General features: G+C 48.2%; 2 protein-coding genes across 2 annotated transcripts in view; one reads left to right on the plus strand and one right to left on the minus strand.

The window, feature by feature from the left end:
* The window catches only part of LOC123766391 (RAB3 GTPase activating protein subunit 1), a 155734-nt gene extending 149350 nt beyond the window's left edge, over nt 1-6384 (minus strand). The window contains exon 1 of the mRNA XM_069308414.1: nt 6294-6384. The gene's annotated coding sequence lies outside the window, so the exon portion shown is untranslated. The remainder of the gene's footprint in view (nt 1-6293) is intronic.
* Nucleotides 1554-14515, plus strand: LOC123766392 (zinc transporter ZIP1). Its single transcript, XM_045755452.2, is given in 7 exon segments — nt 1554-2152; nt 8269-8373; nt 9066-9213; nt 9594-9760; nt 10321-10480; nt 10694-10783; nt 10786-14515. Coding segments are annotated over 7 exon segments (1065 nt in total). The 5' UTR covers nt 1554-1915; the 3' UTR covers nt 10944-14515.
* Nucleotides 14516-26421: the final 11906 nt, after the last annotated feature.

A 26421-nucleotide genomic window follows, 5' to 3' on the forward strand; every position in this document is an offset into this window, starting at 1 on the left:
TTATTGTGACTCCTCGCCTGCACATTGTCCTTCTTACTTGCCGCCACGGCATTAGGCTCGGCTGCGTTATATTTGGTCAGAATAGCATAGGTTACATTTATATAAGCTCGGTTAGAATAAAATAACGATAGAATGGGTAAGATAAAACAGTTATATTTTCAGTAGTAAAAGCATTTAACTGATTTCAAGCCAATTTCAAAGGATGCGATATATTAGGCTAAGAACCGTTGGGCTATCTTGTATCCAAACAGCGGATCGATAAGCGTAGAGCGTTGTGATTCACACACAGCTGCTGGCACATATAACTTGATATATGTCTCGGGAAATGTGTCAATGCTGACATAGGTTTTAAGCACGCTATAACATTCACGCTCTTGTCTTAGGCTCAAACACTAGACACACGAACTCGAGGGGGGGGGGGGGCGTCCCTGCTCATCAACGACACAACTCGCCCTAAGGGCTCCAGTCCTAAGGATTCCCGTCCCAGGGCTCTCGTCCCAGGGCTCTTGTCCCAGGGCTCTTGTCCCAGGGCTCTCGTCCCAGGGCTCTCGTCCCAGGGCTCTTGTCCCAGGGCTCTTGTCCCAGGACTCTTGTCCCAGGACTCTCGTCCCAGGACTCTCGTCCCAAGGGCTGCCTTACTCTAAAGTTTGCCGGGGAGGTGATTTCGTAACTTAAGTGAGTCGAAAGGTGAGTGTGTGGTTTGGGGCCAGAGGTGGGAGCACACCAGAGGTTGCTGGTGTGAGTGTGTGTGTGGGGGGGGGGGCCGGGGGAGGGGGGTTAACACACCAGAGGTTGCTGGTGTGTGTGTGTGTGTGGGGGGGGGGGCCGGGGGAGGGGGGTTAACACACCAGAGGTTGCTGGTGTGTGTGTGGGGGGGGGCCGGGGGAGGGGGGTTAACACACCAGAGGTTGCTGGTGTGTGTGTGTGGGGGGGCCGGGGGAGGGGGGTTAACACATTAGAGGTTGCTGGTGTGTGTGTGGGGGGGGGGCCGGGGGAGGGGGGTTAACACACCAGAGGTTGTTGGTGTGGGTGGGTGTGTGGGGGGGGGTTAAAACACCAAAGGTTGCAGGTGTGGGGCTCGGGGTTAGCACACCAGGGGGTGCTGGTGTCGCCAACAAACATTGACTGTGTGAAACACAGCGTGATGGCGTTAATATGAACGCCATCTTCTCTCAAGAAAGGTTAAATGTTGCAAAGTTCCAGTGTTCTAAAATGGCAAGGTTCCATTGCTGCGTCATGCAAGCAGCTATCTCCAGAGAGTTCAATAAATACCGGGTTGACGGTAATACAAGCCACCAAGATGAATTCAGGAGTATACATTACAGACACTAGAGCGCGTCAGTGTGGGAGAGTGATGACAGCGTCACAATATGTCAGTATCTTCCTGGATACAAAGGTGAGGGGGTGCAACAGGTAGGTGATGGCTGAGGGTGGAGGGTTGTGGGTGTATGGTGGGGGTGTGGGGTGGGGATGATGGGGGGTTGGGGTGATGACATACAGGGAGGGGTGTGGAGGGGCAGGGTGGTAATGACCGAGGTCCGTTCACACCAGGTGGGCATTGTTAGCATTACTGCTAGTTCAGACAGACGGGCTCGTTATCGCGGCGGCCTGACTACTGCCCCGAGGGTTGGCGGACACAAGCAGCACACCCTACACCAGTAGGAGCCTAGTACTCACCCCAGCAGGAGGGCCGCAGCCTTCCCACTACTACTGACGTGAATGATAACATTTGTGAATCTGTGTTCATTTGAATATCATAGGCGATAGCAAGTGCTAAACACCGGTACTGGAAGGTATTGTGCTCAGGTACCACCTGGTACTTGGACATGGTTTAGAGGGGTGGTGCATAACCCATAAACCTGATCGAACCTTAGTCACCTGAGCCTCCAGGGGCACAGCCTCCCTCACCCTCAAGATGGAGGTGAAACAAATGCAGTTCCTGGTGACCGGGATGATCTTCGTGTTGACGACGTGTGTGGGTCTGGCGCCGGTGTTGCTGCGCGGGACCCTCTCCAAAAGGCTGGTGCCCCGCGCAGGCCTCAGGTCACGACTCCTCTCCTGCGCCTCCTGCTTCGGTGCCGGCGTCTTCATCTTCGTCTGCTTCATGGGGCTCCTGCCTGCTGCCGATCGCAAGTTCCACCGCTTTCTTGAGGTAAGACGCACTCTATAGTGTTAACTTAATTTGTATTGTAGTTAAACAGCCTAAGAGCTGAACTATTGATTGGTCGATCCCATTTGTTTGAAATATGTAATTCTTCTGTTAACATTGTTTAATGATTTTACCGTGGTGGATAACACGGGCACAAGAGTGTGTGGAACTGTCATGAAGCTGGGCCCGATGTTCTGTAAAATGTGGCGGTAGTAATGAGGTGGTGAGAGCAACACTGGGGCCGCGAGTGTTGCTCTCACCACCCTCGTGTAACTGTACTCGCTTGACAACGGAAGATGGTTTACTTTGTTGCATAAATGATAACGTCAAGCAGTTATTATTAATTACGTCGAAAGTCTGTGCTTGAGAAGTTGTGAATAAAATCCAGTCCTACAATCAATATTGGTTCCATTGTTGTGGTGATGGTTGTGAGCAATGGCTCGTCTGTGTTCTCACATACTTGAAGGTGTACTCGTGTGTCTGGCTGTGACGTTGGCTACAGTTGACGTGCCATACTGGTGCCCAGGTATGGTGACTCGGGGCACCTTGTGGCCACTCTGCACAATTCCGGTGACAAGACTGCACTAATATAAATATAGGTTTATTACCAGTCATATTCTAAACAAAGGGGGGGGGGGGGTTGTTTAGCTATTAAAGATTGGCTGCGGGAACCAGCCGCGGTAGTTGACGTGCACCACCTGGGGAAGTTAGGTATTTATGTACACAAGAGATCACGCCACTCTTATGACTGTAGAGCAGTGTGGCCTAGGAGTGGTAACAAGGGCCAGTTACTAGCGCTCTGGTTGTCTAAGATTACAGTGTTAGGGAGAAGCAGCAGTGTCCACGTGGACGATATTTTGTTTGATAAACTGTGCTGTGGTCAGCGGGTGTAATATCTTATCTGTAGGCTACACTGACGACCGTGTCTGGGCGGCCGTGTCGTCACCTCCAGCCTCGTACGTGGCTCTCGATTATACTGTTGTCCTCTTACTGCAGTTTGTCTTCATCACTCTTTCTAACTACCTTAAAAAATATTTTTCCATCTACGAACCATCTTGTTTAACGCTATATAAATCTACAAAAGTATTTTCTATGGCTCCTTTGTACCTCTGATCTTCACGCCTGCAGGCACACACACACAGATGGGATTAAAAGCAAGGCTAGTGACCTTGGAGCACAAGGGAACCCGGATGTAATGGGACTCGCGGAAACAAAACTCGGGAATGGTAACAAATGCGGTGTTTCCCCAGGACTACACCGTAATAGGGAGAGGGAGGGAGAAAGGGGAGGAGGTGGAGTGGCCCTACTGATAAGAAAGGAATAGTTACGAGGAGATGGTTATCCCAGACTGCGAGAGGTTCAGAGACTACATAACAGGCACCATGACGATGGGAGGACCAATAGTAGCAGCAGTGACATATAACCCTCCACCAAACGACAGAAGACCAGGTAAGAGTATGACAAACATGGCAGTTAACACTATAATTAAGATAGAAGCTACTGCTGCCTGTAGAAATAGGTCCCATCTGCTCATCATGGGGGGGGGGGGCTTCAATCATGGAAGGATACACTAGGAAAACAAGGAATCACGTGGAGGGGAGAAAACATGGAGAGCTGAACTGTTGAAAGTGGTGACGTACTTTTCAAGTCGGCATGTCGAGGGAACCACGAGAATGAGAAGCAACGATGAACCAGCGAGACTCGACCTAGTCTTCACACTGAATGACTCCGACGTAAGGGAAATAGGTTACGAAGCCCCCGTGGGAACGAGCGACCACAGTGTACTGATGTTTGAGTATCTGGTCGAAGAAGGGATTAATGTACCCAAGGAAGGGACCATAAAACAAAAGGCTGGCATTCTGAAAGGGAAACTATGAGGAGTCAAGACAATTCCAAACAGATATAACTTGGGGAAACAGAGCTCGGAGGACAAGACGGCCCAAGGCATGATGGACTGTCACACAGAAGTGTAAGGAGGCAGTAGACAAGTTAGTCCAAAAGGAGAAAAATGAAATGCAGATGAGAAACCCGTGGTTTAATCAGAGATATTAGGCTAGCAAAGCAACTAGGTGAAAGTGCGTGGGGAAACTATAGAAATAATAGGACGCAAATGAGCAGAGAAAGATATCAGAGCGCCAGGAATGGATACGTCAGGGTGAGTAGAGGCAGAAAGAAAATATGAAAATGACATAGCGAGCAAGGCAAAGACTCGACCTAAATTGCTGCACAGCCACATGCGGAAAAACCAGTGAAGGAACAAGTAATGAAACAGGATAGGAACAGACAAATTCACTACAAATAAGTGTGTAAAGAACTCTTAAGAAAATCAAAGAGGTCTTCATAGTAGAGCAAGGGAAAGTCAGAGATTGGCGAGGGAATACAGTATCTAACTAATCACCACTAGTTGTTTGTGATTACCAGTGGGGCGGTGAGGAAGCATCTGCTAGAGTTGGAAGAGACAAAGGCCCGGATGGAATCTCACCTTGGATACTGAAGGCACTGTGCCAGCCACTCGCCATAGTATATAACAAATCACTGGTAACAGGTGAACTGCCAAAAATCTGGAAGACGGCTAATGTAGTCCTAATATTAAAGAAGATTGACAGACAAGAGGCACTGAACTACAGGCCAGTGTCACTAACTTGCATACCATGTAATGTGATGAAGATTGTGCTAAAAAAAAAAGGAACATCTGGAGCGGAAGTACTTTGTACCACATCAACATGGGTTCAGGGATGACAGATCTTGCCTCACAAGATTGATTCAATTCTATGACCAGGCAACAAAAATCAGGCAGAAGGATGATGGGCAGACGGCATATTTTTGGATTGCCAGAAAGCCTTTGACACGGTACCACATAAGAAACTAGTGCACAAACTGGAGGTGCAAACAGGAGTGAAAGGAAAGGTACTCCACTGGATAAGGGAGTACTTAAGCAATAGAAGTCACTGGCGAGGTGTTACCAGTGGAGTACCTAAAGGATCAGTTCTTGGACCTATACTGTTCCCGAAATATGTAAATGATCTCCCAGAGGGAATAGACTCGTTCCTCTCATTGTTTGCTGATACAAATAATTATGAGGAATAAAACAGAGGAAGATAGTATGAGGCTACAAGATGATCTAAACAAAGTAAGTAATAGTCAAACAAGTGGCTACTAAAGTTCAACCCAAGTAAGTGTAAGGTAATGAAACTAGGGGGAGGAAATAGGAGGCCAGACATTGGATACCAAATGAGATGAAGTCCTTCACGAAACGGACAGAAATATCTAGTTGATATCACACCAAACCTGTCTTATGAAGCCCACATAAAAAGAATAACATCGGCGTATGCAAGGCTGGCTAACATCAGAACAGCCTTCAGGAACCTGTGTAAGGAATCATTCAGAACCTTGTATACCACATATGCAAGACCAATCCTGGAGTATGTGGCCCCAGCATGTAGCCCGTACCTTGTCAAGCAAAAGACGAAACTGGGAAAAAGTTCAAGGTATGCCACTAAGCTAGTCCCAGAACTAAGAGGCACGAGTTACGAGGAAAGGCTGCGGGAACTGCACCTCACGTCGCTGGAAGATAGAAGAGCCGGGAAGACATGATCACCACATACAAAAATTCTCACAGGAATTGACAGGGTAGACAAGAATGGATTATTTAACACGGGTGGTACACGAACAAGGGGATGTAACACCACTATAATGTATACTAAACTAATAATGTAAACACTACTACGTATCCTGAGTAACACTTCCCATCGGTTGCAGTTGGTAACTCTGTTATTGAACACTGTAATATGAGCTGACATATGGTTACACCGGACACAAAAGGTACACTGCCGACAAGGAAATGCTACACAGGACTAAATAACGCTGCCACCCTCTGCCTTCACCATTATATCAAGCAACGAGGCAAGAAACACTGCTTGACTTGGAGAGTACTTTCTATGACTGTCATTAATTATGGGACGGTTGTCAGCCACTAGTATCCAAAAGGCTAAGAGGATTCAACAATTGATACAGACGGGAAATTTAACCTAAGTTTATTGAGACAAAAATTATGCTAATCACCACTTATAAATCCTACTCTAACACTGGCCTAAAGTAAAGAAATTTGGACATGGAACAAAACCTCAGAGATCACACACATTACCTTAAGACCTCTGTCTCTCCATCCAGTGGATTCACGCTGTCACTCCCTCTGTGAGATGTTCTTCAGACCCTCTCTGGACCCCGGTGTCCTGCACTCTGTCCCTAAATCTCTACAGGACCAATATATACACCCCAACAGGGAGGAGGGTGAGACTTTCTGTTGCTACCTCCCCCAAGAATGTAAAAGATCGGCGACACGTGTACAAACACTCAAGAATTTTCATTAAACTTGTTTGACATTTACCATACACTGTTTGAGAGGAATTATTAGTTACGTGTGTGACTGACCTCTGACCTGGGCTAAAAGGGGGGGGGGGAGATCCATGGATGTTAACACCTAAGAGTCTGGGGTCTAATTCCATTGCAATGTTTGACAAGAGTATTATGGAATATTACCTACTTGAAACTAGCTAAGACTAAGACTAACCCAGGAATTTTTTAATCAACATAAGATAATCCGGAGGTCATCTGGGCTGACCTCTTGGAGAAGGCTTCCCTGGGTGAGAACTCTAGGGGGGGGGGGCCATGCGTGTTACAGGGACACAGGTGGAAGCCGAGTACCCTAAATGAGCCACAGACATTAGAAAGAACTTTTTCATTGTCAGAGTAGTTAGTAAATGGAATGAATTAGGCAGTGATGTGGTGGAGGAACACTCCATACACAGTATCAAATGTAGATAAGATAGAGCTCGGGAATCTGTTCACCAGTAGAGAGGCGGGACCAAAGAGCCAGAGCTCAACCCCCGCAAGCACAACTAGGTAAGTACACACCTGTGTGCAGGCACACGCAGGAAGCTGGAGACCTACACCAGGTACAGGATGCAATCAATCGCGCATCTTGCATCGGTGATTATGTAAATGCTTAATTGTCCTAACAAAATGTTTTATACGAAATTTGGAAGACAAATTTCAATAACATTTTCACCTATAGTGTTAATATTTACAATTTCTAAGACTGTAAACTACCATTATTGGTACTGTTCATTATCGCATTAGTCGCGTCCTCGAGTATAATGAGTTGTACATAATTACTCTTTTCAGTAATCCGCAAGCTGTCTAAATTTATATAAAAAGACGGTTACCCTTTGTGCTTCCGGCAGTGTTGAACACGGGCGGGGGGGTGGGGGGGACGATAGCTACAGATTGTCTAGTCGGTATACACGTGGGCGTCTTATCGTACAGGATTGTCTTCAAGTCTCACCTTCATGTCCAGAGTAGTCACTGGTGATAACACTGATGGCCCTACTGATAAGAAAGGATTGTAGCAGTCCCATTGCTACTTCCACTCCACCTTCAAGTTGCGGAGTCCATTAATGACGCTGTTAAACCTGCACCCAGCACCTCTAAATTTTACTCTAGGTTTTATTCCCAGGATGTAGAATCTTGTGTAACGAATGTTTCCATTCTGTACATCTTGTGTGGCGTCTATATGTGTGAATATGGCGCGCGGACCCCCTTTGATACATGCGTCGAACCCCGGCCCTTCGTCATACCAGGTACGCTATCTTTCTGCCACTGACGCCACCCAAGTGGCGGCGTTATCGCTGGTACTAGTGTGTGGCACCGGGTCACAGGGTCGTCGCTCGCGTCTGGCACCGGGGGTGTGGCTTGGGTCACAGGGTCGTCGCTCGCGTCTGGCACCGGGGGTGTGGCTTGGGTCACAGGGTCGTCGCTCGCGTCTGGCACCTGGGGTGTGGCTTGGGTGTTGATCGCTGGGTTCTGCTCGGAGATTCTTGGTCCTGTTCTCGGCAAGGGTACCTAAATTTTTGGTTATTTGAATTTATATCTAAAGATATTAAGGTCAACTATTTCACCTGTGTGAGGCTTGGAACACGGAGGGAGGGGTGTGTTCACGCTGGCATCTGGTGGAGGCATCCAGCACTTGGAGGCGGGCAGTTCGTTAGTGTTTTGTCTCGCTCTTGTTATTGCTACAGGTGTGTACCGAGACTACTCTAACCCCAGTTCGTCTCCTTCAGGAGCTGTATCGGGCAGACGAGGACTGGGAGGCGTTCGCAGAGTTTCCCTGGGGCTTCTTCGTGGTCACCTGCGGCTTCCTCGTGGTCTTCACCATCGACAAGCTGGTAGGTTCATCCACGTCTTCGTTCCCCTCCCAAACACCCGCAGCTCACCTTCTACACATGCTTTACCTAAGTGTTGGAACACTCTCAATACAGCCCAGGCTCCTATAGCATAGTGGTCTACGCTCCTACTTGCAATTGGGTATCTCGGCTAGTCTCAGCCGGAACACAAATGGTTGGATCAATTTCCTTTCACTTGATGTCTTGATTTAAACAGTAAATGGGTACCCAGAAGTTGAGCAACTTTTGTGGGTTGCATCATGGCATTTATTTACACTTAAGATTTGTTTATGGACTTTGTCCTCGACCCAGTTGCTGCTGTGAAGCGTTCCACATCTCTCGTCTTTATATATAAACATGTTTCTTCTTAAAAATTTTCACAAGTCTCTTCTCTTGAAAAGTACCTTCGACCTTTCTGGAAGCGCCTTGATTCTTGCTTCCTAGCCCACTAGACCTTATTTAATTTCTCCTTGCCTAAAGTCTCTACCTCGGCCTCGTCCTATACATATTCATCAAACTCTAATTCGTAAAGATAAAACAGGAATCCTAATTAACAGGTTCTCGCAGTATTGTAGTTTGTTTACATTCCATACACCCCCTTTAGGCGCCGCCAAAGTATATAGTCAACAGGTGCTGATGGTAGTTATGGAGCCCTGGACAACTCTCAACAGAGGCGTTGTTGTGCTCGCCAACAGGTGCACGCGATGGAGGACAGTCGCAGCTACAGCAGTGGCGGCCTCGCCCTGCTGACCAAGCCCACTGACGACACTCTGGAAGATCAGCACTTCAGCTTGGACAGTACCGCCATAGACCACCCTAGCCACCACCTCCCCAGTCACAAAGGTTAGAACTATACCATGGTGGATAAATAGATGTAGCTGAACAGGTGGGACTAGAGCGGCTAGATTGACACAAATTGAGGGATGAGATAAATTAATATTGACTAGATATATTGTGGCAGATCCTGGGTCTGTAGTATAAAAGTAAGTTTCTATAGCGCACTCCTAAATTTGGTGCTAGAAAAATAAGCTTTATAAACAATATATCTTGTGACGTTTACCAACTCTGGTATAGTAGGAGGAAGGCCCCACGGTGCCGGCCACCACCACCAATGGTCTACACTAGTGTTCGGCTACCAACCTGGTGTACAATATTTGTGGAAGTATATTTACATTAGCGCATATTGCAAGATTTATATTTAAAGATATCTTGGGTTTGTGCAGTTGGCCACGGCGTACCTTCCTCGATGATCTTCCTCATGGCCTTGGGCATCCACTCGCTCTTCGAAGGCATGGCTGTTGGCCTCCAGACGGAGAAGGACAAGGTGCTCGAGTTCTCGGTGGCAGTCATGGTGCACGAGGCTGTCATGGCCTTCACCTTCGGCTTGGAGGTGAGGAGGGAGGCTGGGTGCCTCTGGCATCACACTCGGAGATGTATAGATTCAGATATTTCCTTACTGATGTGAGTTTTCTATCGTTTAATATCTTGCTCCTGCTCATATTTTCAAAACTGCTTTGTTTTAAATCCAGTAACCATTTCTCGTATATTTAAGTGTCGAGGTGCACTTGCATTCTTAGTCTTCCTCTGCCCTAACTGGTTCTTGACATAGATATGAAACTCAATCTTTCAGATAACAGGTTTCTGGTAGAGGTCAATTAAGTCCTGACCCTTGTGGCACCTCATCCCACTTATGACCTCTTGTTACACTCGGCGTCTATATTAAATAATCATTAATAATGAGCAGACGCCATTTAATTTGTTTAATAACACTTTGCTTTGAGAACGCGCGTAGTTTACCAACGGTAGTCTGTTTAGATTGTAATAAATATTGAGTTTCTAAAGACTCGTTATATATACATAAACATTGAACAATTTTATTAATACAGTTCTGGTAATATAGAAAACGAGGTTGTGTGTAAGGATGACTGGTAAATGGCGTGTCATTACCAGGTGAGCAAGAGTCGGGTACTAAGTGGGTGGAGTAAGGTGCTATACGTTATGATGTTCACCTTCACCATCCCGCTGGGCATCGTGGCCGGGGTCGGCCTCCAGAATGCTCCCTCTGACAACAGGGAAATTGTCTCCGCGGTGCTAGAAGCCTTTGCAACAGGTAGGCCAATAGTTAAAATCTGAAAGCTGTGGTTTCTAAGTTTTGTGCATACTTTATATAAGGTAAATTATATGAAGGCAAGAATGAAGTGTAAATCTGATTTTTAGTTTTAAATCGGTTTCATTAAAGTTAAATATGGCCATAGTTAGTGTTTAATGTACTTGTTATAATACCAGTGTACTTTAAACTATTAAGATAATTCTCCTCTGTTAGGTATCTTCATTCATGTAATATTCATCGAGGTTCTGGCGAAGGAGTTCCCCAGCCACCACCACCACCACCACCACCACCACCTCAACCACCATCACCACCTCAACAACAGCACCACCAGCAGACGGGGGATGATCAGGCCCCACCCTCGCCACCCTCGGAGATCTGTCTCGTGATGGAGAAAGTGACGTGTATTTGTTGTGGTGTGCTCACGCTAATTCTTATTAATGTGTTCATGCATGCCCACCACTAGTGCCTTGTGACCCCTGGTGTTGCGTCTGCCACTAGTGCCTTGTGACCCCTGGTGTTGCGTCTGCCACTAGTGCCTTGTGACCCCTGGTGTTGCGTCTGCCACTAGTGCCTTGTGACCCCTGGTGTTGCGTCTGCCACTAGTGCCTTGTGACCCCTGGTGTTGCGTCTGCCACTAGTGCCTTGTGACCCCTGGTGTTGCGTCTGCCACTAGTGCCTTGTGACCCCTGGTGTTGCGTCTACCACTAGTGCCTTGTGACCCCTGGTGTTGCGTCTGCCACTAGTGCCTTGTGACCCCTGGTGTTGCGTCTGCCACTAGTGCCTTGTGACCCCTGGTGTTGCGTCTGCCACTAGTGCCTTGTGACCCCTGGTGTTGAGTCTGCCACTAGTGCCTTGTGACCCCTGGTGTTGAGTCTGCCACTAGTGCCTTGTGACCCCTGGTGTTGCGTCTGCCACTAGTGCCTTGTGACCCCTGGTGTTGCGTCTGCCACTAGTGCCTTGTGACCCCTGGTGTTGCGTCTGCCACTAGTGCCTTGTGACCCCTGGTGTTGAGTCTGCCACTAGTGCCTTGTGACCCCTGGTGTTGAGTCTGCCACTAGTGCCTTGTGACCCCTGGTGTTGCGTCTGCCACTAGTGCCTTGTGACCCCTGGTGTTGCGTCTGCCACTAGTGCCTTGTGACCCCTGGTGTTGCGTCTGCCACTAGTGCCTTGTGACCCCTGGTGTTGAGTCTGCCACTAGTGCCTTGTGACCCCTGGTGTTGCGTCTGCCACTAGTGCCTTGTGACCCCTGGTGTTGCGTCTGCCACTAGTGCCTTGTGACCCCTGGTGTTGCGTCTGCCACTAGTGCCTTGTGACCCCTGGTGTTGAGTCTGCCACTAGTGCCTTGTGACCCCTGGTGTTGAGTCTGCCACTAGTGCCTTGTGACCCCTGGTGTTGCGTCTGCCACTAGTGCCTTGTGACCCCTGGTGTTGCGTCTGCCACTAGTGCCTTGTGACCCCTGGTGTTGCGTCTGCCACTAGTGCCTTGTGACCCCTGGTGTTGCGTCTGCCACTAGTGCCTTGTGACCCCCTGGTGTTGCGTCTACCACTAGTGCCTTGTGACCCCCTGGTGTTGCGTCTACCACTAGTGCCTTGTGACCCCCTGGTGTTGCGTCTGCCACTAGTGCCTTGTGACCCCCTGGTGTTGCGTCTGCCACTAGTGCCTTGTGACCCCCTGGTGTTGCGTCTGCCACTAGTGCCTTGTGACCCCCTGGTGTTGCGTCTACCACTAGTGCCTTGTGACCCCTGGTGTTGCGTCTACCACTAGTGCCTTGTGACCCCTGGTGTTGCGTCTGCCACTAGTGCCGCCTGACCCCTGGTGTTGCGTCTGCCACTAGTGCTTTGTGACCCCCTGGTGTTGCGTCTGCCACTAGTGCCGCCTGACCCCTGGTGTTGCGTCTGCCACTAGTGCCTTGTGACCCCCTGGTGTTGCGTCTGCCACTAGTGCCTTGTGACCCCCTGGTGTTGCGTCTGCCACTAGTGCCGCCTGACCCCTGGTGTTGCGTCTACCACTAGTGCCTTGTGACCCCCTGGTGTTGCGTCTGCCACTAGTGCCGCCTGACCCCTGGTGTTGCGTCTGCCACTAGTGCCTTGTGACCCCCTGGTGTTGCGTCTGCCACTAGTGCCTTGTGACCCCCTGGTGTTGCGTCTACCACTAGTGCCTTGTGACCCCTGGTGTTGCGTCTACCACTAGTGCCTTGTGACCCCCTGGTGTTGCGTCTGCCATTAGTGCCTTGTGACCCCTGGTGTTGCGTCTACCACTAGTGCCTTGTGACCCCTGGTGTTGCGTCTGCCACTAGTGCCGCCTGACCCCCTGGTGTTGCGTCTGCCACTAGTGCCGCCTGACCCCTTGGTGTTGCGTCTGCCACTAGTGCCTTGTGACCCCTGGTGTTGCGTCTGCCACTAGTGCCGCCTGACCCCCTGGTGTTGCGTCTGCCACTAGTGCCGCTCATTTATAAATTCCCGCCATTGGTGGTGTGTTCAGTGTGTGCCCCAAACACTTGTGTGGTATTGACTGGTACAGTCACCAGAGCTCCATAACACTAGTGCCATAGTGGCCACCAATGATGCCACCTCCGGCACTGTCCACCCACACGCCCGTCAATACCCTCACCATCGGGGTTGGGCCCACCACTAGGCGGTCCCGTTACAAATACAAGCATTTGTTATAGTTATATGCCAAGGTTGTAACGCGTGTGTCACTAGTTAGGGCTCCCTCCAGGCACTGACAACGGAGGTGGCTTCGTCCAGTGCAACACAGGTAGAGTAGTTGGTGGAGCAGTGGCTGGGTGAGGCAGCGTGTTGTGAAGCACTCGTCCCATTCAGTAGTAATGGTTTAATACTCTGCCTTAGACTCTTAAGAGCTCCGTTGTTTAACTCTCTGCAGTACTATGACGCTGTGAACTGGTCAACAATTACATTTGATAAAATGCGCATCATCTTCCGTGGTTTTATACAGATAATTTTCCCGCGCTACTTGTGTTGCCTTAATTGACCTGTATATAAAAATAAGAGCAGGCGAGTGAGAGGCAGCTGGCCGTGACCCTTGACCCCCCCCCCCCAGAGGTCAGGTGTACACGCCACAGTGATGTGTCTCCGCGTCACTCAATGATCACTCTTACAGCTCTACTTACAGTTTCTCGCCAAAAATATAATTTTAATGTTTTAATGATTTCCTACAATGACTTGTATTGAGTGTGGACTGTCATGGCCGCCTCCGTCTGTGTGTTCGGTGACAGTTTGTGTAAGTGTTTCCTCGTGATGAGTCAAGATGTACACTTGTGATGAGTCAAGATGTACACTTGTGATGAGTCAAGATGTACACTTGTGATGAGTCAAGATGTACACTTGTGATGAGTCAAGATGTACACTTGTGATGAGTCAAGATGTACACTTGTGATGAGTCAAGATGTACACTTGTGATGAGTCAAGATGTACACTTGTGATGAGTCAAGATGTACACTTGTGATGAGTCAAGATGTACACTTGTGATGAGTCAAGATGTACACTTGTGATGAGTCAAGATGTACACTTGTGATGAGTCAAGATGTACACTTGTGATGAGTCAAGATGTACACTTGTGATGAGTCAAGATGTACACTTGTGATGAGTGTACACAAGAGCACTTCCCTCGCTCACTACATACTTATCAGTTAACTCTTGAACATGTACCCGGACATACTGGTGTGATGACGGGCTACTTGACCGGGGGAGGGGGGGCTACTTGACCGTGAGTCTACCTGACTGTCATGACGAACACTAGTGACGCAACACTCTGGCAGTGCTCAGGTCTGCTCACTAAATCGATTAATGACGCAGCCAGTCGCTGGTCCCCTCCCCCCCCCTCCCCAGGGTCGACACCAGTAGGCCCCCCCCCCGGGTCGACACCCATGACACAGCCGCTGTGGTAGACAGGTCACGGTTCTCAACTGAGCATCTCTGGTCATATAAGCGTGAGTCTCTGTAGTGCGAGTGTCGGTGTACAATGTTTTACCACATTTTAACTTAATTATTGACATTAATAAACAATTGTATACAAGTCCTGATTATCATTTAGCCTCGGTGTGCTTCATCATCTGCATCTAGTCTCTCCGTATTTATTATATTTATGACTACAAGGTGTATTGGGTTGTGAGTACAACATTGGTGTTCTTACAAAGCCACTAACGTGTATAGCGTTTCGGGAATATCACTAATCCATAGTAAAGGTAAAATTATTATTGGATGCACTGTAATAAATTTGAATTCAACATAATGGCTAAAATATAAAGTGATAATATTGATTATATTGCTTGTCTTCATTACTTATATTGGGGGGGGGGGAGTGGGTTTGAAGCACAAGTTAGGAAACAGATCATAAATTAGGTACTTTGTGGCTTCTGAATAAAACATAGGTTGGGCAATTCCACCCCCCCCACCCGTCGAGTGTTCCATAGACTGGGTCATTTTACTGGCATGGAGTGTCTGCACAGCTTTTATATTGTGAAGTGCATTTGAGGTTCCCCAATGTCGTGTAGTCTGAAGGCTGTTTTGGTATCCGCTGGTGTTTGTTATGAGGAAGGTAGAATAGTGGTTGGTTGTTGTCAGTGATTATACCAGAGGCAAGTGAGGGGCTGTTATGTTAGTCCGTGTGTGGGGCAAGGTTGTAGCAGATGTGACTCTGGTCGGATTGGTGAGTGTGGGGTTTAGTATACAAGAGTTCATGCTGTTCAGGAAGTAGTCGAATAGTAGGGGGTCTATTTTATTTACAGGTCAATGTTGAAGTCGTCTCCTAAGATGTGATTTTGTGGAGTTTGATTTAGATTCCTTTAGATTATCTGAGAATACAGCTGTATTGGGAATCTTTAAACAGTTCAAATAGTTAGAGGATTTAAAGGATATTATATAAAACTGAGCAAGGATATATTCACAGCATCTTTCTCCCTAATGACACTTGTACTATTGAAGTTTTAATATTAGGTAGCTGTACCGCCCTTTTGTTCATCAGGCCTCAAGTTGTGAATGGCTTCATAACCGGCCGAGTTGTATGGTTGGGTTATGGTCTCTACTTAGTAACGTTGTTGTTAAAATAATGAACGGTAGTTTAGTACCAGATGTTTTCAAAACATTTATATCAATGTTTTTGAAGTGATCTGCCATTTTGGTTGAGTACTGATGGGCTATTTTTTTTGTCATGGGTCGCTGTATAATAATTATAGTAGTGATGATCAATGTGCTGGTTGTTGATGTGTGACGGATTTTGTTCTGGGTCACCGTCAGCTTGTAGTGATAGAGATTGTTTAAATATACAGATTAAAATGAGGGAGGTGTGGCAAAGGGTGAACATTGTTGTTGTTTTTTAAGATTCGCTACCTGGAACAAAATGTTTCAAGTATCACGGGCTATGGTGAGCCCGTAGTGGACTTTTGGATAAGTGTCTAAAATATTAAAATGGTGTTGGATGCAAAGTACTAAATTTTTAAATGTTAATATACATATATTAGTAATAGTAGTTATTAATTCTATCGCCTAGGGTTTTTAATAAAATAAAAAATGGTTAAATAAAAATTCAAATTAGTTTTTATTCAACAGAATGTGTAGACAGAATAGGAATAATGAACAATTGTGGAGACAGGTGTACAAAATAGCACTCGTGCATAGCGTTTCGGGCAAAACGTAAATACATTTTTATTTCCAGATTACTTTAAGCGTGAAGGAGCGTGTTGGGAGACTTAACACTTAGAGGAGTAAGCTAACAAAAATGAGAAAGTTCAATAACATTGCATTTCTGCCTGAGACGCTAGGCGAGTTACGTGGCCTTGTCAGACTGTACAAATACCTGTCTTGTGTAATCTCTCACACCCATTGTACCTTGTAAACCAAATTGTTATATTAAAGAAAAAATTAAAAATTCAGTAAAAAATGTGACGCTTAAATATGACAGGGGAGAGATTATTGAAGTCAGTGGCTCCAGCAATAGTACAGTTGTTCACTTACATTAATAACAATGGAAATACTATGGAGTAATTTTTGAAAAGAAACAGAATAACATGACGTCACATGTATGTGTAAAAAAAAAAAAAAAAAAAAAAAAAAAAAAAAAAAAAAAAAAAATCGGAACAAAGTGAAATTGATTATTAATTCTTAGTGGGCTTAGCGGGCGGCTACCGGAGTGTGATGCTCCTTGGGACAGTCCTGTCCTTTTCTAACCTTGTGCTCCTGCTGCCGTCCTCTCCAATTGTGCTGAGCACCTTTTCCTTTTCCTTCTGTTTCGTTTTTCTCCCCCCTCTTCTCCTATCTGCTTGCCGTTTCCTGCCGACCTTTTGCTCGTTCTGGTTCTTCCCTTGGACTTCTTCTATTTTGACGCCCGGGTGCTTGAGGAGGCATACTCTTGCACCCGTAGAACTGTAGTACCCGACGTCGAGAGCGAGGGGAACCTTTTATTGTCAATCCCCACTTCGTCACTGAACCCGATCTCGACGGACTGTCGGTTTCTTAAGGTGGTGTTTGTGGGGCGTATACTCACGACGCACCCCTAGGAGGCCCCGGCATGATCGGTGATAGCTTCCTGTTGGGTGTCCTGCCTCTAATTGTGGCTCCATGGTGGGTGTGGGGGCACATTCGTGAATGAATATTCCTTTTCGTAGTGATGATGATCCCTGTTTCGACGGTTCCTGCTTTACCTTCTCAGGCTCGTGGGGTGGGCGACAAAGCCCCCGAATCGGTCTGTGTTGGAAGACCGGGCTCTGTAGCCTCTGCTGCATTGGGCCCTGACCTTGCTCCTCCTTTGGCCTCTTGACTCCTTCCCTTGGCTCCCCTCCCTCCTCTGTGGTTGGGTCGAGCCCCAAGCCCCCAGTGGTGACTACCTCGTCCCCTGGCGCGGCTCCATCTCTAGTTGTAACTACTGCGCCTTTTACCTCCTCTCTCTCTGGGGGTTCTCACCGCCGTCCTCGTCACGGCCGCCCTCGCTCGATTCCTTCCCGTTCTGCTACCTATCAAGCCTTGTTTTGGTCCCGCTTCGTGGGCCAAATATTTTGATCTCCTCCCTCTTGATTCTGCGCCTCCTGACGATTTCTCCCTTCATCGACATCTCATTGATTCCGTGGATGCCTCCGTTACTTTCAACCCCACTCGTCTCGGTACACGTGTCGTTGCTGCTCCTTCTCAGGATGCTGCTTCCCGCTTGGCTGCCTTATCTTGCCTTGGCGAGACCCCTGTTAGTCTCGAAGAACGCTCAGTTGAATGCCAGTGTTGGCACTATTCTGCTCCCGCCCCATGTTGCGACCGGTGTTCGGGACCTGCGCGACTGCCACGACGATATTCGACATATCCTTGCTGCCCAGGGCCATTCTATTCTCCAGGTGGACACGTTTACTCGTCCCCCTCGTGGTAGTCGCCGTCAACCCCTCCGGATTGTGAAGATTACCTTTGATGGTAGGACCCTTCCACCCTCTGTCATTCTTGCTGGTGCCAGGTGCTCTGTCCAGGAGTACATTCCTTCTCCTCGGCTCTGCAACAAGTGCTGGAGGTTTGGGCATGGTGCCCTCCGCTGCTCCGGGACTGTCTCTCTCTGTCCTTTGTGTGGTGGCGAAGGTCACTCTAAGTCGGAGTGCGCTTCTCCCCAGGCTCGTTGCCTCAACTGCGGTGAGGCCCATCCTACCTTCTCCCGTGCGTGTGTCCATTACAAGCTTGAGGCAGCCGTCCTCAACTTGAAGCACCGGGAGCGTTTATCTTTTCCTGAGGCGAGACACCAGGTTCGCCGGCTCCCGCCTTATGCTAATATCTCTTATGCTCGTGTGTTGCGCTCTTCCTCTCCTCGTCCTTCCCACCTTCCTCAGATTCTCAACCGTTTCCGGGCCTTGGACCCTGATACGCCCACTGCCCCCTCCTCTGTTCCTTTGGGTTCTCTCCCAAAGGATCCACCTCCTGGTCCTCTGTCTGGGGTTCCCCTCCTTTCTACCCAGTCTGTCTTGTCTCCTGTGTCTTCTTCCTCGTCTCCCTCCGTTCCTCCTTCCCATCCTTCCCCTCCATCTCTTGACTCTCCCCGCCACCTGTCGGTGCAGGCTGATGTCCATCGCTCTCCAAACGGCCGTCATGTGTGCTCTCGTTCAGCTTCTGTTGAGACGCTAGAATCCGTTGCCCGGTACGTGGTTGCTGGGACACCTGTCTCTTTAAGTCAGAAGCGCAAGCCTGGATCCTCTCATTCCTCCTCCCCGGCGGGTAAGAAGGTTTCACTTTCTTCCTCAGGCCCTACTTCTGCCCCTCTCGCTCCTTCCCCTCCCATTTCGGTGGTTGCGCCCCCTGTTCCTGCTATGGAGGTTTCTTTAGACCCCGCTTCCCTCTCGGTTGCTGCCCTTGCTGAGGTGTGCTCCCCTCTTTCTACCCCCCCCCCCCTCTTCCTGCTGCTGTCCTTGACTGCTCCCCTCCGTTGTCTCCTCTTTCCTCCTCCGGACCCCGCCCGCTCACCTCTGGTCTGTTCTCCCGCCTCCTTCCCTCCGTCTTTGCTCAGTTTACCCATGCCCCCTAACCCTGACTTTGCTGACCCTGATCCCGACCCTGATATTCTTTAACGTGCTCTGTTGCTCTTTCGCCTTTGTTTCTTCCTTGTTCTCTGTTTTTGTCCTTTCTCTTCTCGTCGATATATATTCTTCAATGGAACGTTCGAGGTTATTACGCCAATTTCCTCGAACTCCAACTTCTGATTTCGCGGTTTTCGCCCCCTTTGTGTCTGTCTCCAGGAGCCGATGCTTGGTGCTCGTCCTGGTCGTTTTCGTGGCTATTCCTTTCTCTCCCCCCCCCCCAGCCGTTGCTGGGGCTTCTAATTCTTCTGCACTCTTGATTCGTGCTGATGTTCCCTTTGTTCCTTTACTTTTTCCTTTGCCTCTCCATTGTTCTGCTGTCCGTATCTTTGTGGGGAAATGGTACACAGTTTGTTCCATTTATCTCCCCCCCGAGTGTCCCGCTTTCTCTTCCTGATTTGAAACACCACCTAGACTCCTTGCCGGAGCCTGTGCTCCTGCTGGGTGACTTCAATTGTCGTCATTCTCTTTGGGGTGACGTTCTGACGAATACCCGGGGTCGCCTTCTTGAGCCGTTTCTCCTCTCTTCTTCCCTGTCGCTTCTGAATTCTGGTGAGCCCACTCATTTGGACTCTCGGACTCGCACCCTTTCTTGTCTTGATCTTTCTCTCTGCTCTTCTTCTTTTTACTTAGATTTCACGTGGCAGGTTCTTGATGACCTCCATGGAAGTGATCATTTCCCCATCCTTGTTTCCTTTTTCTCTTTTCGCCCTTCCCTCTTTCCCTAGGTGGCAGTTTGCTAAGGCGGACTGGTCCCTATTTACCCTCAGTGCTGCTCTCTCTGACCTCTCCTTTCTGCTTCTCTCTCACGCTCTCCTCCTTTTTCATGACACTGTCTTCAACGCTGCCCTCCGCTCTATTCCTCGCTCTTCCTCTCGGGGTCCACGGAAGTGCGTTCCCTGGTGGAATGCGGACTGTGCTCGGGCTGTCCGCTGTAAGCGTGCAGCCTGGAAGAGGCACCGCCGTAGGCAGACGACCGATTCTTTTCTTTTCATTTCTTTCGGAAAGCGAGTGCAGTGGCCCGTAGGGCCATCCGTACGGCTAAACGTGAATGTTGGGCATCTTATGTCTCAACAATTGCGTCCGAAACTCCTCTGCCCCAGATCTGGAAGCGTATCTGCAAGATAGCGGGAAAGTTCATTCCCGATGTTTCACCGGTCCTTCACCTCCATGATACTCTTGTGGCGGACCCGTTGCAGGTCTCTTCCGTACTGGGTTCCCACTTTTCTTCTGTTAGCTCTGGTCTTCATCTTCCCCAATCTTTCCTTCTTCGTAAACCTGTCCTTGAGTCTCGTCCTTTAGATTTCTGCACTCGTCTTCAGCTTCCCTATAATGATCCCTTCTCTCTCTCTGAACTTCGTTCTGCCCTGGCCCTCTGCGGTTCTACGGCGGCGGGCTCCGATGGTGTTCATTATGAGATGCTTCGCCATCTCCCTCCGTGCACGTCTCAGGATTTACTGAGTCTGTATAATCGGATCTGGGAGTCGTCGTCAGTCCCTGAGCTCGATGCCGTTGTCCTCCCTGTTCGCAAACCGGGGTCTCTGGGTACTTCCCCTAAGGACTTTCGCCCTATTGCCCTCACAAGTTGTATCTGCAAACTCTTTGAACGTATGGTTAACGTTCGTCTGATGTGGTTCCTGGAACACCATCACCTCTTCTCCCCTTCTCAATTTGGTTTCCGCAAGTGCCGCAGCACGACAGATGTCCTGGTGAACTTGGAGGTCTGTATTCGTACTGCTTTTGCTGCGAAGACCTCCGTTGTTGCCGTCCTTTTTGACCTGGAAAAGGCTTACGGCACCACTTGGCGGTATCATATTCTATCTCAACTTCATTCTTTTGGCCTTCGTGGTCATCTCCCTCTCTTTCTCCGCAGCTTCCTCTCTCGTCGTTCCTTTTGGGTGCACCTTGGTACCGCTCTTTCTGCCTCTTTTCAGCAATACGAAGGTGTGCCCCAGGGTAGTGTTCTGAGCACTACTCTTTTTCTGGTTGCCCTCAATGGTCTTCTTTCCTCTCTTCCTTCAGGTGTCTTCTCCGCTCTCTATGTCGATGATCTTACCCATTGCTGTCAGGGTGATGATTCGCCTTTCCTTCAGCGCCAGCTTCAACTTGCAATTGATGCCGTGTCGTCTTGGGCCACCGATCATGGCTTCAAGTTCTCTACTTCTAAGACTTGTGCCATGACTTTTACGCGGAAACGGGTCGTTCTTCGTCCCTCTTTGTCACTTTATGGTCATCCTCTTGAGTACAAAGATTCCGCGATGCTTTTGGGGTTATTCCTTGACACTCGTTTGTCTTGGTCTCCCCATATCTCTTTCCTCCGTGTTGAGTGTTCTAAGGCCCTTACCCTCCTTCGGGTCTTGTCCCATACTTCTTGGGGGGCAGATGGGCGCACTCTCCTTGCTTTACATTCCTCTCTCGTCCTGTCTAAGCTCGATTATGGTTGCCCTGCTTACTCGTCTGCTTCTCCTACTCTTCGCCGTCTTGATGCTTTGCACCATACTGGGTTGTGCCTCAGTTCTGGTGCCTTTCGTTCGACTCCCGTCCTTAGCTTGTATGTTGACACTGGCTTCCTGTCTCTCCAGGACCACCGTGATCGCTACTGTCTTCGCTATCTTGCGTGGTCCTTACAACATCCTTCCTCTCGCCTCTGTCGGGCTTTAACTTTTACCCCTCCTGCGGTTCCTGTTCCTCTTCACCGCCTCCCTCTTTCTGTCCGGTTATCTCGCTTACAGGATTCTCTTAACGTTCGTGTTTCTAATGTTTCTCCTCGTGTTGTTCCTTCTTTGCCCCCATGGAGAGTCCCCCTTCCGCAGTTTTGAACATCCTTGACCCGCATCACTAAAGCTTTTACCCCTCCTACGGTTCTCAAACGCCTTTTCCTTGAGCACTTTTCTTCTCACTCCCGCTCCGTTTCCGTCTTCACCGACGGGTCAAAGTCTGCGGACGGTGTTGGCTACTCGGTTGTTTTTCCTGACCACACTTATATGTGTCGCCTTCCTCCGGAGACTAGCATTTTCACAGCAGAACTTTATGCTATTCTCTATGCTCTTCGTCTCCTGCTTTCCCGGTGTCAACCCTCCTTTGTGGTAGTAGTTGACTCTCGTAGTGCCCTCATGGCTTTAGGGTCCTTTAATCCGGTCCACCTGGTGGTCATCGAGATTCAACATTGGCCGTTTCTTATCTCCAGTAAATTTAAATCGGTTGAGTTTTGCTGGGTTTCTTGCCCCGTTGGTGTCTCTTTAAATGAGCGTGCGGATGCTGCCGCTAAGGACGCTATCCCACTTGTCCCATCTCCCATAAAGGTATTCCTTATTCCGACTTTTACCCGGTTATTCATTCCTCCATCCTTGCCCGATGGCCGAGTTGTTGGTCTTCTGTTGTTGGTAACAAACTGCGTACTCTTAAGAGTTGTGTGTCCCGTGGCCTTCCTCCTACCACCGTTACCGGAGGTGGGAAACGGCTCTGGCGAGGTTGCGTATTGGCCATACTCGCTTAACTCATGGTCACTTAATGGAGCGCCGCCCTGCTCCTTATTGTCCTAATTGCATTGTCCCTCTTACGGTCGAGCATGTTCTTCTTGAATGTTCTGACTTCCAGGACGAGCGTGTCTTGTTTTCCGACCGTCCCTCGCGGTCACTTGTCCCTTGATAGTATTCTTGGTGACTCGGATACTTTTGATATCGTTCGCCTTATGCGTTTCTGTTCTCGTATTGGCATCCTTGGTGATATTTAGCGCCCTCTGATTATCCCGGAACCCGACTGTACTACCGGGAACCTAAACATGAGGACGATGTAAACATGTATGGTAGACATACACCGTAATGTTACGTATCGGAAATCGCAAAGGAAAGAAATGAATGGCATAAATAAAGAAATGGGTGAGGGAGGTAGAGAGGCGTGAGGAAGGAATATGGGAGTAGCGATTAGTGGTCAGGGGAAAGGGAAAGTTTGAATGAGACAGAGAGACTGAGAAGGAGAGGAGTAGAAAGTAAGAGTGCTAGAATAGTAGAAAGATAGGAAGGTTGAAAGATGAAAGTAGCTGCCACCATCCATTCAAGTTAGTTAACTATAAGACAAGGACTGGAACTTGTCTGTACTTTAAACTGTTATCAAATGTTAGGATGTATCAACTGGAATCGTGTATTAGTACATGTAAGAATCTTTAAGTCAGTAAGCTCAGAGGGCTCTCCACTCTAGCTTTCAAAATAAGAAGTTTTAGGGAACAACATTAGTCAATCAAATATATATATGTAACATTAGATCTTCACTCATATGGTTTGGTGCCTTCTTTTGATAATTACTTCACTCATATGGATGTCATAATTTAAACAGTTAAACTTTGTTCACTATGTCACGATTAATATACAAGGTGAGTCGCCACCCAAGAATTTAAGGACACTACGGCTGACTCCACCTGAAAATCACACAACACACCAAATTTGTCACCTTAAAAGTTCAACTCGCCAATGGCTCGGGATCTACGTTGGATCGAGAGAGAGAGGTGGGGAAGGAGGGGACGGAGCTACGGCCGACAGTCACCGCCCTGGCGTCAGGCCAGTCTGGTGACTGGAACCTCTTAGCAGCGATCTAACTATCGCTCCTACTGAATCTTCAATCCTGTGTGGAATGTACAGTTCCCTGGGTATTTATGGGGGACACCGGGAGTTAAGCTCCGCCTACTAAGTAGATAGCTTCAGGCCACCTACCTACCATGCTTAAAAAAACGGTTTGTTTGATGGAAAGACATCACCAACCGTTTGCAATTATCAGCTTAGCAGAAAGCAAGGTCACTTCCCATGACCTGACCCGAAGGAAACCTCTGACCATTAAGTCTCTAGGTATGACTTCTTAGTTGCTGAAGACAGTCAGTCTGGCGCTTCAATTATCCTGTATAACTGACTTCAGTATGTTAAATAAAAAACAAAACACATTGTGTTACAATGCATGTTTACACCATACATACACATGGTGGGCGTGCACCATGCCTGATGTATGGTACGAGGAGGGAGGCCGGCTGTCCCCTGACGCAGGCGCGGCCAACAGTTTTAAATTAGTTTCTTAATGATCTCTGCGCAGTGCGTCTGTGGTGCTCAGTTTCTTAAGTCCGACCTAACAATGGTACTTGCTTACACTGCACACAAAAATCACAATAGCGTGATGCATCAAATGAACAAATCCACAAGGGCCGTGACGAGGACTCGAACCTACGTCCGAGAGCATCCCAGACGCTGCCTTAATCGAATGAGCTACGACATGGTCAAAAAGAGTAGAAACCAGGAGTTCTACTAGAAAAAGAACTTCTGGTTTCAACTCTTTGACCATGTGGTAGCTCAGTCGATTAAGGCAGCGTCTGGGATGCGCTCGGACTTAGGTGCGAATCCTCGTCACGGCTCTTGTGGATTTGGTACTCGCCTAATTGTGCATGTGGGGATTGATCTTTCTCTTTGGTCCCGCCTCTCAACTGTCAATCAACTGGTGTACAGGTTCCTGAGCCTACTGGGCTCTATCATATCTACATTGTAAACTGTGTATGGAGTCAGCCTCCACCACATCACTGCCTAATGCATTCCACCTGTTAACTACTCTGACACTGAAAAAGTTCCTTCTAACGTCCCTGTGGCTTATGTGGGTACTAAATTTCCACTTGTCTCTCCTTGTTCGTGTGCCCCTTGTGTTAAATAAGCTGTCTTTATCTACACTGTCCATTCGTCTGAGAATCTTGTATGTGGTGATCATCTTTCCCCTAACTCTCGTATTCCAGCGACACGAGGTTCAGTTCTCGTTCTCTCCTCGAGTGCGTGTGTTTAAGATGGTTGCCAGTGTGTGTTCCAATTTTACTCTAGTACTCTGCAACTCTGTAGTACTCTTATTCTGGGAGCCGGTCGGCCGAGCAGACAGCACACTGGGCTTGTGATCCTGTGGTCCCGGGTTCGATCCCGGGCGCCGGCGAGAAACAATGGGCAGAGTTTCTTTCACCCTATGCCCCTGTTGCCTAGCTGCTATATAGTCGTAATGGCTTGGCGCTGTCAATTAAATTCCCTGTTGCCTAGCAGTAAAATAGGTACATGGGTGTTAGTCAGCTGTCACGGGCTGCTTCCTGGGGGTGGAGGCCTGGTCGAGGACCGGGGGGACAAAAAAAAAAAAAAAAAAAAAAAAAAAAGGCCCCGAAATCATCTCAAGATAACCTCAAGATAGCCTTACTTTCCAACATGATTACTGTCTAGTAGGCATATTCTGCACGGCTTCTCTATATATTATTTAAGCTGTTGCAGCTGTTAGCTCCTCTAGTGTGTGTACATTCGAAGGTTGCTATAGTGCGTGTTCAAAGTTTGCTCTAATTTGTACATATTATAATGTCCCTTGTGTTGATATGCCCGAGGTTCCCCTAGGCCTAGTGCACAGTGGAAATATCTCGACACACATTTGTCTTAAAAATCCGGAACACACACACACATCCCACATGTACTTACATAAACATAAAGCTGCTAATGAACAAAGACAACTGAAGAGTGCGGGTGTTTGTGGGTACCGAGCAGCAGCGGGAGATGAAGCCGGTGTGTAGTGGTGAATACTGAGCACCAGCATGATGGGGGAGGGTGTGGGTGCTCTATATTACCTGGCATGTCAACCTGAGGGCCATGTGGGCCACATTGTGTTGTCATGAGGGCCACACACCACAACTGTGGCCCCCCCCTGAGGGCCATGTGGGCCACATTGTGTTGTCATGAGGGCCACACACCACAACTGTGGCCCCCCTGAGGGCCATGTGGGCCACATTGTGTTGTCATGAGGGCCACACACCACAACTGTGGCCCCCCTGAGGGCCATGTGGGCCACATTGTGTTGTCATGAGGGCCACACACCACAACTGATAAAGTCCTTTATTAAAAACTATTGCATAATATTTGTATTACATAAACTTAGACACATACAATGTGCATACAAATGGTTTACCGCCTGGCCACAGTCATGAATGCAAAGTAATAAAGTAGTCATTCAAAAGAAAATTAATCGGCAACATAGACTTCTATGCAACAGTAACAAATACTTTGTACACAAATTACAACAGTTGAAAATGAACATTTAATTACGACTATTCAATCATTTTTAGTGTTTTGTCCTGAAGCTTGACACATCTTTTTAATGACAATACTTGCTATGTCTGGCTGAAATGTCTGTGCAGTTCCCACTTTGATCAGAAATGACAAGTGTCATTACGCAAGCACTTACGAACCTGTCCATCTTTTCTCAATCTTTGGCGGCTTTGTTTACAATTATTAAACAGTTAATGAGCTCCGGAGCACCCGGAGGCTGTTTATAACTATAACAACAGTTGATTGGCAAGTTTTCATGCTTGTAAACTGTTTAATAAATGTAACCAAAGCCG

The sequence above is a fragment of the Procambarus clarkii genome, chromosome 62, assembly GCF_040958095.1.
Source record: "Procambarus clarkii isolate CNS0578487 chromosome 62, FALCON_Pclarkii_2.0, whole genome shotgun sequence".
Taxonomy (NCBI): Eukaryota; Metazoa; Arthropoda; class Malacostraca; order Decapoda; family Cambaridae; genus Procambarus; species Procambarus clarkii.